At 32.3% G+C, this 11627-nt stretch overlaps 1 protein-coding gene across 1 annotated transcript; it reads right to left on the reverse strand.

Annotated features, from left to right (window-relative positions):
* Nucleotides 1–2101: 2101 nt before the first annotated feature.
* Nucleotides 2102–3918, reverse strand: LOC114740252 (CBL-interacting serine/threonine-protein kinase 4-like; the record flags this gene model as incomplete). Its single annotated transcript, XM_028928371.1, has 1 exon — nucleotides 2102–3918. A coding segment is annotated over one exon (1383 nt), but the record flags the coding sequence as incomplete, so codon positions are not given.
* Nucleotides 3919–11627: the final 7709 nt, after the last annotated feature.

The following is an 11627-nucleotide window of genomic DNA, read 5'->3' on the forward strand; positions in this document are numbered from 1 at the left end:
AATTAGTGAGTTGATTTAAAACTTTACCGCAAAAAAAAAAAAAAAATTTCCATGTAAACTCAAACAGATTCTACTCATTTAACTTATGCTAACCCATAAGTTGGATGGAATATCAGTTTATGTATCCGTTATAACTTTTTTGTTTTTTAAAAATAACATCAAATCATATACTCCTAAGTTCATAAATGTAGAAACTGGTTAATAAGTTAGTTTTCATCCTAAACGTGGGAACTTAATGCACTTTATCTTCCTTTTTTTTTTTTTTTGCGTACCTCTATCTTTCATAGTTATCATATTTTTTTTCAAAATAATTAACTTATAAACTGATATATAATATGGCTTTTGATCTCTAACATATGACCTAATTAACTAATTTGGAGAGATTAAGTAATCTAAATAAATTGGTTGATTATAGCATTTGTTACATGATTTCTCTAAGATACTTGTGAATATCATTAGATTATATATCAATTTATAAATTAGGCAAATTAGTTTAGAAAAAAAGTGAAAAACAATGAACATAAATACCTTAAAATGAATTTATTCAGTTTTATTAATATCTTTAAATTAATCAATAAGATATAATACTAAACATCAGGAGTAGTATAATGGTACACAGAAATATTTGAAGGTAATCATGTCACATTTATTAGTATTAATATTAAGTAGTTTATTTAATTTTTTAACTAAATCAAATTAATTAAATAGTTGTTATATTAACCACACATAGAGAGTAAGAATTATCTCTTGCCATTAATCCATAAGAAGAGCACCTTAAGTACATAATTGGGAGGGCATATCCCCAGAATATACTCCTATGATTCCATTGGTTCTCTCTTGGATCCTCAGGAGCGGTCAATTGAGGCGAAGCCTAATTTGACTTTGACTCAATACTATACCAAATCAATTTACATACTTTTTTTTTTAACAAGAAAGTCCAATCAATAATAAACTCAACTTGTACACTTAAATTACCTTGAGGTTGACACTTTCGGCCCAAGTGCGAATGCTTCTATTGAGCCGTTTTGTTTTGATAATATTGTATATGCACATATTATGTTTAAAAGAAAACGTGGTTTTAACAGGAATTAAAGTGGAATTTGGCTGTTCCCAACCCATGCCGACTCAGTCATCAAATCAAAGTAAGCATCAAAACAATGACTCTCCACACAGTGACATCAATTAAGCTTACGACCACCCTCCAGGTGGACTTCTCCATTATTCGTTCACGAGCTGGCCAATTGGCCTTTGACCAATTCTGGCCCAAAAGCACAAAAAATCTCCACATCCATTAACCTCTCAGTTGGCAATGTCTCAAGAGAACTTAATCATTACATTTAATGAATATTAAAAACAAATATACACCGTACAGCTAATACTTCCCAAAGACGTTGTTGATAAATAAATTATATTAAGGGGTGTTTGGATGGAAACCAAATTATGATTTCAGAAGTGATTTTATAGTATACGAGGTAAATATATAGAGGAGTTTATCTCAATTTGTGAAAAAGTGCTTTTAAAAAGTACTTCTCTTCATTGGCAAACACCCCTAATAAGTATTATTGTAAATGCCTTTTGAGTTTTGGACTAGGGGATATATTCATTCATGCACTCTGGTTCTAATGTCATCTAATTATTTTCGAAAATAATGGGAGAAGAACTCGGCATTTGAAGTTTACTTTCTTTTGTTTAAATATATCTTCCACTCAACGCGAACTTTAAATAAAATTCAAAGAATCAGTGGAGCCAAGTGGACCCCAACCTTTGCTGCTGTATTATTGAGTATGTTACAGTTGAAACGTGAAACCACTTCCGTCGTAATTATAAAACATCAGTTATAGTATAAATAAGATTTTATAATTAGAATTAAAGATAGAATTATAATCTTGTTATTTCACCACTAGAAAGTCAATGCAAACAGACACTGTTGGTATATTTTGCTGAACTCTGTTACCACTTTAATTTCATTTGATAATTGATGAATGGAAACAGAATTTAGGGTCTATTTCCATTTCTCTTCCTCTACCGCGTGAATGATTGAAGGGTGACGTAGGTAACAGAGCAATGAACCTAACGAAGATCATAAAATCAAGCACTAATATGGAAGAAGCACTGAAATTTCTGCACTGTCATTCTCATGTACAAACACAACCAATAAAATCATTCAAAACCAAAAGATCTGAACTTAAAACCCCAGCACAATTAATACTCCTATTTTCATACTTTTTTAAGATTAGTTATTTGTTTCTACGGAAAAAGATTATATAATGCCTAAAACAAAATCAAATGAAAAACACGTCTCTATCTCGAAACAACCTTCTTCTTCATCGCCATCAGCCTGCAATTCCAATTTCTTCATCATCTGGATTTTTTTCCCTTCTTCCTTCATCTTCTTTTAAGCCTTTGTTGTTGCAGAAGATCCTTCATTTGAGAAGAAAATTCACAGGCTCGCATCAGATCCTAGCTTCCTTCCTTCATCAGACTGAGAAGTTGAAGCTTAATTATCTAGCCAAGTAGCATATATATATGTAATATTCACAGCGATTCATTGTGCCATGAAAGGACAACATCCTGAAGCCCAGATTTCCAGTCTCCCCAGTGGACCTCATCAAACTCAAACCCACCATTCATCACTTTCACTGTCACCATCAACAGCTCACGAACTATCTCAAACACCTCCACAACAAGAACCACCTTTCCTTTCCCTAAGCCAATAGCTCCGTTCTTACTAATCTCGACTTTGAACCCTAAAATTCCTCCCACTTCCTTCACTTTCTCTTCCACTGCTTTCATTGAAGCATTCGATGTGAATCTCTTTTCTCTCCTGTTGTCCGACGTCGTTTCGAACAACCCCGTCAGGTCCAGACCTGATGACATGGAGATTATGTCGAAGGCGTTCACGCCCGAACCCATCCTCTCGAGCTTTTGATACGATTTCGCGGTGGGACCCGACTCGAATAAGCTCTCGTCGGGTTGGGGCCTGAGCGATTTCTTGAACCAAGAGTTTTGATAGAGAGATTCTAGACTCATCCGATTCTTCGGGTTCGGATCGAGTAGTCGGTTAATCACGAAACGCGCCGGCTTGGACATCCACTCCGGGAACTGGTAATCTCGCCGGCTGATCTTCTTGCACATCTCAGGGATGTTGGCGTCGGAGAACGGGAGGTAGCCGGCGAGCAGTACGTAGAGTATAAGCCCGCACGACCACGCGTCGGCTTTCGAGCCTTCGTATTCGCGCCGGCGGAGGATCTCCGGCGCGGTATAAGCCGGCGTGCCACAAGCCGTGTGGAGCAACCCGTTTTTAAGCTGTTCAGGTAAGGCGGAGAGTCCGAAATCGGAGACCTTCAGATTCCCCTCGTGGTCCAAGAGAAGATTCTGAGGCTTCAGATCACGGTGTGCGACGCCGTTTTTGTGGCAGAAACATAGGGCGGAAACCAATTGCTGGAAGTACCGCCGAGCCACCGCCTCCGTCATCCGGCCTTTACGCGAGATCTTGGAGAATAACTCCCCGCCGGCAGCGAACTCCACAATCAGGTAGATCTTCGTCTTCGTAGCCAAAACCTCTTGGATTTTAAGAATATGAGGGTGGTCGTGAAGCCGTCGCATTGCATCGACCTCACGAACAATCCGAGGCTCCATGGAGGCATTAGTTTTCGACTTGTCAATGATTTTCACGGCGACGATGGAGCCGTCGATTAAGGATCGAGCCTGGTAAACCTTGGCGAAGCTGCCGCGGCCTAGGAGACGGATCAACTGGTACTTTCCGAGGATGGTGACGGCAGAGGATGAGGGAGAGGGTGATGCCGGAGGGGTGACGGGAGTGGCGGCGGCATAGGCGGCGGAGGAGCGCCTGGTTCCATGGCTGAGTGGGTTGACGAGGGAAAAGAGGGCGAAAATGAAGGAGCAACCCACAGAGTGTCACGGGACAGAGGATCTGCGAGTGGAGCGTCTGGTTTATATAGCGATTTTCCTGTGCCACGGGGACCAGTTGGCTTGGCTTCCACTTGAATTTTGTTTAAAGCGAGTGGTTTTCATTTTGCCTTTCGATATCCCCAAATTGACCTTGTCCTTTTCTGCTTATGGCGGTGCAAGTCCTCTCCCCTCTCCCAGCTCATGGTGAATTCATCGCTGAGTTCCGGAATTGTTCCTTTTCTTAGGTCTCCAATTTAAAAACATCATAATATGATATTAATATTAAAATTACATAGTTTTGTTTTTTTCCCCAAATTGTAAAATTTTAAAAAATTAAGTTAAAATTACATTTTTTATATCAAGGAATTTCAACTTACATTTATGCCTATACTCCACCCCTACCCTTGCTACTTGAATTAGTTTCACTATTAAATATACCTTTTCTAAAAATTGTTACTAATATTAATTTTTTATCTTAAAAAACTATAAAAATAAATAAAAACCTATTTTCTTAAAAAAATTATTAATATGTGCCGTTTAACTGAAATAATGAATCCTAATATTTATAACTTGTAAATTATGAGACATACCATAAATTTCATGGCTTATCTTAAGGAATATTTAGATTAGATTTGATATATATTTAGAAAATAGTGATATGAGTGTGATTAGATCGAAATTTAAAAACGATCATATAATTAATTCTTCTATGAGAAAAATACTACTCGCGCTTGAGTATGCTCTATATTTGAAATCTTTTAAAATTAATTAATTTTGTTCTCAGCTTTTTTGCTTTTAACTTTTTACTTTTTACTAGCATGTCACTTTTTTAGCTGGCACGAGTCGGCTTGTCCTTCCAAAATATCAAGCCGTTTTCCCGGTATTTCTAGTCAAAATCACACTTTATAGATTTTCCTTAAATTTCAGCATTTGAATTGTTTCTATTTTTAGTAAATTTTACTATTGAAAAGTAAGATCTGAAATAAAAATATTTTGAATTTTAAAACTTAGAAAAATAAGCTTATCTGAATAGAAATTAAACAAAGTAAAATGTGTTATATTAAATTTAAGTTGTTACAAAGTCTTTTTTTTTTAAATTTAAAAAATAGACAATAACTGTATGAGATTCGAAACAGGATTGACCCATGATTTTTAACTTATGAGAAAAATTTATATGTCATTAAATTATAAAGTCATTAACTTCATAAAGTAGAAAAAAAATAGAGAACGTTGAGATAGATAGCTGCACAAATTTTGGTGAAACTATCCTCTACCTTTTTTTAAAAGACATACAATCTATATGTATAATTCGTTAATTCATACCTTGGTATTAGTTTTTTTTTTTTAAATATGGTTTCAAAGTTTTTGCTTACAATTGTAAGTCTCTCTATTTAAAAAAAAAAGTTTCAATTTTTTTTATAACTAATTAATGTGGGAATGTTACAGCAGATGAATCACCTGACTTTAGTTAGGTTAAAGTGTCCAAGATATGTAGAATCTAAATTTGGAATCTTCCGTTTTTTCACAAAGAAATATGTTACTTTTCCAGTCCTTAATATAGAACCTAATTATTGAGTTGGTTTTGGTCCTAAATATAAGACTCATTTCTCATATTTATCAGTTTTCTCTAAATTACCCCTATAGATACTCTCTCAATCATAGTCAAGTAAAAGAGGGGAGAAGAGGTATTAAGAAAGATGATTATGGTGTTTTAGGAAAAATATGTCACATTTCTTATAATTAACTAGCTTACCTAACTTCCTTAATCAAATCAAATTAGTTAAATGGGTCTTATGTTAAGGACCGGAAAAGTAATAAGTTGTAACCACTTAATTTTTCTTTTCTTTACGGTTAACCAAAACTAATTGGACGTTAATTCACACTTGGAGAGGAAACAAATGCATAAGGACGTATTAGAAGCATGGTTCAGGCCATTGATCAAACAAGGGGATCAAATTGGATGGTCCGATCAATTTCAACTTTGATCAAATTTGTTAGCGGTTTGGTTTAGATCAGAAAACCATTTTCATGATTAAATTGGGTTGAATTGAGATTAAGCTTCTATTGAGCTAAAACTTGAAATTAGACTCAGAATCAGAACGATTTTTTTTAAAAAAATTGGACAAGTTTTAGCCTAGCGAAAATAATTTGGAAAAAAAAATTTAAAAATTGACCCTATAAAAATATATATTAAATTGATTATTGGTATGTTGGTGATGAACATATGACCCTGTTGAATAATATTCCTCCGATCCTTAATATAAAACATATTGAACTAATTTAATTAGATTAAAAAAGTTATTAGGTAAGTTAGTTAATTATAAAAAATATGACATGTTTTTACTAAAACACCATAATCATCTTTTTTAATATCTTTTCTCACCCTTCTACTTGATTATGGCTGATGGAGTATCTCTAGGAATAATTTAAGAATAATTGATAAATATAAAAAATAAGTCTTATATTTAGGATTAAAATTAACTCAATAATTAAATTTTATATTAAAAAGTGGCCAAGTAATATAAAAAAAAAAGAGGGGCAAGTACAGCTAAAAAGAGAAAAGTGACATAAAAGAAGGTCCAAGTAGTATTAAAGAGAGACTGATAAGAAGAGTTAAATATTGAAGATATTTTTAAAAATTAAGCGTATCAGGTGGACTTTCCTATGCAAGTTGGTCATTTAAAAAGATTCACCAATCAAACAACAAAACAAATAAATTAAAAGGAGCAAAAGTGGACACCAACCCAAAAGACAAAGGCACTAAATAATGTATACTTAGAATAATATGTAGTTAATTAATTTTTTTATTAATTAAATACTCTAATGATCCCACCTGTTGCTTAAACAAATTGTTGAGGGTTGAAGTTCTGGTTATTTGTGTACAAAAGAAATTTAGTTAGGAAAATATACCTTTTCACCTCTGAATCTCCGAAAATACCCACATTACTAAGAACCAGGCTGGTTATTGAATTAATTGGGACAATAATTCAATGGTCAATAGTCCAATCGACAAGGTTGAATAATCATTGGCCCAATTATAATTAAAATAATTTATTTTAATTAAAATATATGCAACTATTCATGCATAACAATGGGAAAGAGTAACATTCAAATGAAATAATATTGATCTATGTATTCATACGTCGGTCACACATAATCAATAAAATAAAGTTATCAAAATCTTTTATTTGAAAAAAAAAAACCGAAACGACATCGTTCTGCTTTACTAGGGGGAAAAAATCAAATTCAAGCCCATTGACACATCCGAAATTCTTTATCACATCGACAAAAAGCCTAATTCATTTATTTACTATTTTGATCATCCCAAAATTATTTCTCTGATCTTAAAAATAAGACCTATTTTATAATATAAATTATATTATAAAATTAGTCTCATATTTAAGACTAAATGTGTATTATATTTATCCTTTATATTCTGAGGGGGAAAAAAAGTTTTGGCCTCCATTATTTCCAGCGGAGAACATCAGAACACCCTTCTGTGCTCATGATTATGTTGTTTTTAAAAAAAGTAATCATCATCATATGAAATGATATGCTTTAATATAAGTGGCGACAAAACCAAACATAAACAATAATATCCCATGACGCCTTCCTCATGACACTATGTACCTAGCTATTTCTCACCGTTGGTTTCGCTTTGCTTTTGCTTTTTGTTATTTTCTGCGAAGTTGCTTCAATCACCAAATTTTATAATTTAATATTAATTATTATATGTTTAAAATATTTAAACTAATAAAAAAATTTCATGTGATTTTTAGTTATAAAATTTCTGTGACTGACCTCCAACTTCCACGGACCTTTCCACAAGCGTGTGACAATCTGGAATCAGAATATACCCAATCATGCATTGTTCAGAGCAGTTATTATTAATTAATTAATATAACTCTGTTCAAACAATGAGACGCCATGGTTTCAGTAGAATTTGAAAAATAGAGATCAAGAAAGTGATCTTCAGCCTATATATAATATGATGATAAAGAGGAGCCATGAATTCTCTTTAAAATTTTTCTTTTTTCTTGAAAGCTTCATTTTGTAATATCTTATCCGTGTTTACAGAGATTTAAGTATATTCTGCACTTATTTCTTGTACAAAATCCTGTGTATTTAGTTTACTTTTGTTTTTATGTTTTTATTTTTTTTGGTGTCATTTTAAAATTAAATATTTCCAGCGACAGATGGGTGGAATAATAAGAAATTCTTAGTATTGTGAATTTAGGTGAACGACATGAACATATCATTGATTCATAGAGTTGAGAGGTCAAACTCAGGGAGTCAGAAGGGAGGACGCCGGCGTTGGCAAGTCTTTTCAGAAAAAGGTTGAGGGTATTCTGGTAAATGAGGGAGAGCAGGTAGAAATTTGGTATTTTCAGAAGAGAAAAATAAAAGTAAAGAAAAAGACAAAAAGAGGGGGGATTACGTGGAAGAGGGAAGCCACTAGAATCAAAGAAGCGTGTGTGGCTGCGCCAGCTGTCACCCGGTGGGATGGGTAAGTGGGGAGGGTTGGTGGTGCAGGTGTAGCCATGGCAGGCGGGAAGGCGTGAACCTCTTAATGAACCGTGTCCTCCGAGGTTTCTCTCTCTTCCCAAAACATTTTTTTTAAAAAAAAAGTTTATTAATAAAATCACAATCGGATCCCAAGTAGAATATGCTAACCGAGAGATTAGGGCTTCTTCGCACTAGTGCTTTTGTAGGGAACTCAGTCTTTAATTAAAATATATATATATACACACACTAACCAAATAAGTTATCAGTTAAGATGATAAGTAATTTTATTTCATAAGAAAAAAAATATAAATTCAAATATCAGAAAGCATACTTATTGAAACGATTTTAATTTTAATATTTCCAATACGACAAAAATTAGTTTTAAGTTTAAAATAATTTGAAAATATTTTGAGTGAAGAAAAAAAAAGTCAACACCAACATGCTCCAGTGACAATACTGTCTGTTATACTCATATGAGATCCCGTTTATCATATTTGAATAAAATCTCAGGTTTACATCTGATGTTATATTTGTGGGTGTACATGTGTTTAATTAAATTAAATAAAATATGATGTGTTCTTTTTTAGAGTTTGTTTGTATCTATTTATGTTAAGTGCTTATAAATATTTTCACATAAATTGAGATTAAATTTTTATTAAATACATTATGTTCTGTAAATCATAATTAAAAAACTATGGGATTTAAATTCCTATAAATGTAAAAAATATTTTTAGAGAGTTTGTTTACAATTATGTCAACCAAACTTGATTATAACCCATAATATTGAATATGAGAGTCGCTTAATTTTTTTTTTTTGATTATATACTTAATGAAAAAAGGGAGTCTATTTTACGATGACTAGACGATTTATGATTATTACCATTATTGGAGGACAAATTATACAATACAAGTAACATCCACTAAAACTTCAAAGTGATAATTAATTTGAAAAAAATTCCAAAGTGCTAGAGATTCAGAAGCAAAGGGAGAAGTAGTATTATAAAATATTTAAAATATTGTTTTTTATTATTTTTATACATATTTTTCGCTCTCAAATTTCAAGTAGATGGTGAAGGTCTAAATCAGTAGATAACCCTTTGTATAGGGAAATCATCGTGCAAGCAATGAACAATGCCAGTGAGTGTTTTGGATGGCAATTAATTGGCTTAACTGAGGAGGTAAACATCAATGCAAGGAAAAGCAGGCCAGCAAGCAAATTTTGAATAGCTTAAGGGCAATTCCAACCCATCTATGTAGAATTGGATGATTAATTAGGGCTTTCAAACTCTTATAAGTAGCAAGGTTACAAGTTTGATCGTATCTTAAATACTTTTAATATTCTTTGATATAAAAACTAGATAATTAATTTATGAATATTAAAAAATTAGTTAAATTAATTATTTGTAATAAATAAATATTGTTCTTAGTAGAATGACCTTCTAAATAATGTGTATTAGGACTATTTCTTAATATTCTTAACATATGCAATCATCATAGAGATTACTTAAGAGAAAAATAGATAAATATTAGAGACAAAGGTGATTGGAGTCTTATATTAAAGTTCAAATTAAATCTCTAACTAAGTCTTATATTAAGGACCAATATATGTGTTTATATCATATGTGAAGGAAAAATAGATCACTGGAGAGATCTTAGTCGTTTGTGACAATTTGATTGAAAATACTTGCATTACAAGGGGAAAAAAAATAATGATATTGAGGATCACAACATTCTACCATCATAAGAGCTAGAGAACTTTATCCCTTACGCGAATTGATGGAGTTTGTTCCAATTCCCCATTCTTATATATAAAACAAATTTGAGAGAAAGAATCTATTTTTTTATATTCACAATAGTTAAACATATATTTTTTTATACTATTGATGGAGGATACTCACAACTCATACAAAGGAAAAAAAAAATCTAAAATGTTGAAAATGGGATCAGTCCTAAAATCAAGTTGATTCTTATTAAAATAGTGTAATTTAATTAAAATATTAAAATGTTCATATCCATCAATGAAAAAAGTTATATTTAAATAAGAAAGGATTAATTCATAAGTAAATCGAAAATTCATGTATAAATCATATATAATTCGACAAAATACACCCAAACACAAGTGTGAGGACTTTTTTTTTTTTAACTCAAGACGATATCATTTTAAACACGATGGATTAAAGAAAATTTAAGAAATCCAACCTAATTAATCCATTCAATGCAACGGGTCATGCCGAGTTGATTATGAGTCAATTACTCTTCTGGCCCTATTTATAAACAGAAAGTAAAAATATTTTTTAGTCCTATTTATAAGGTATTGAGAGAATTTTTTTGTATAGATATACAATACCTCTCATTTATTATTGTATTGACTTTGTTTATATGAGGTATAATGTATACTACTTCTGGTCTTAAATATAAAAGCTAATTAACTAATTTGAGTAGATTAAGAAAATAAGTTAAGTTAATTATTTGTAATAAATATGTGTTGTCTTTTCTCAATATCCTTACTAATTAAATTTATCAACTAGAACTACTATTATTAGAAGGACTATATTAAAAAAATGAATAAATATTAAAAGACAAAATAGATTGATGTCTTATATTTAGGACTAAAATAAATATCAAACGAGATCTTATATGAAACACAGGAGGTAGTATTAATCAGGGATACAGTTAAAAAGTTGTTAAATTTTAAATAAGAGTTAATCAAATTTAATTTTTTGTATTTATATAAAACTTGCTGAATATCTTTTATAAATAGGACCAATGGAGTAATTCTCGGCTTAGTTAATTGATCATCTTCAGTTGGGCTTCACACATGGAAACAAATCGCAACTTTCTATTTTAGGAAAATTTGTCATCAAATATTGTAAGAATTGGAACTTTGCCTGTGGGACCGTGTTGGGTGGGGAACTGGGGATGATGAGGAAATTGGTGACGGCGAAATGATTGTGGGGACGTGGTGGAGGAAGCGCGAAGAGGCATGGCGAGAGCGTAGGTGTCTCGTTTGATGCGTTTTGATGGGACGTTCTTGTCGTTTAAAGGCGACGCGTGGCATGGGTTTTGCCGTTCACGCCCACAACGCCCTCACAATTCATTTGGCTCTTCGCAACCGCTTCTTAATTATTCGTTTGTACCCAAAAAACGCCCCACTCTGAAAATGACAGCTTAGATTCTTTTTAACTTATTCTAGTCAATTATTTTTGTCA

The sequence above is a fragment of the Neltuma alba genome, unplaced genomic scaffold, assembly GCF_004799145.2.
Source record: "Neltuma alba isolate B1F8T4 unplaced genomic scaffold, ASM479914v2 tig00003082_pilon, whole genome shotgun sequence".
Taxonomy (NCBI): domain Eukaryota; kingdom Viridiplantae; phylum Streptophyta; class Magnoliopsida; order Fabales; family Fabaceae; genus Neltuma; species Neltuma alba.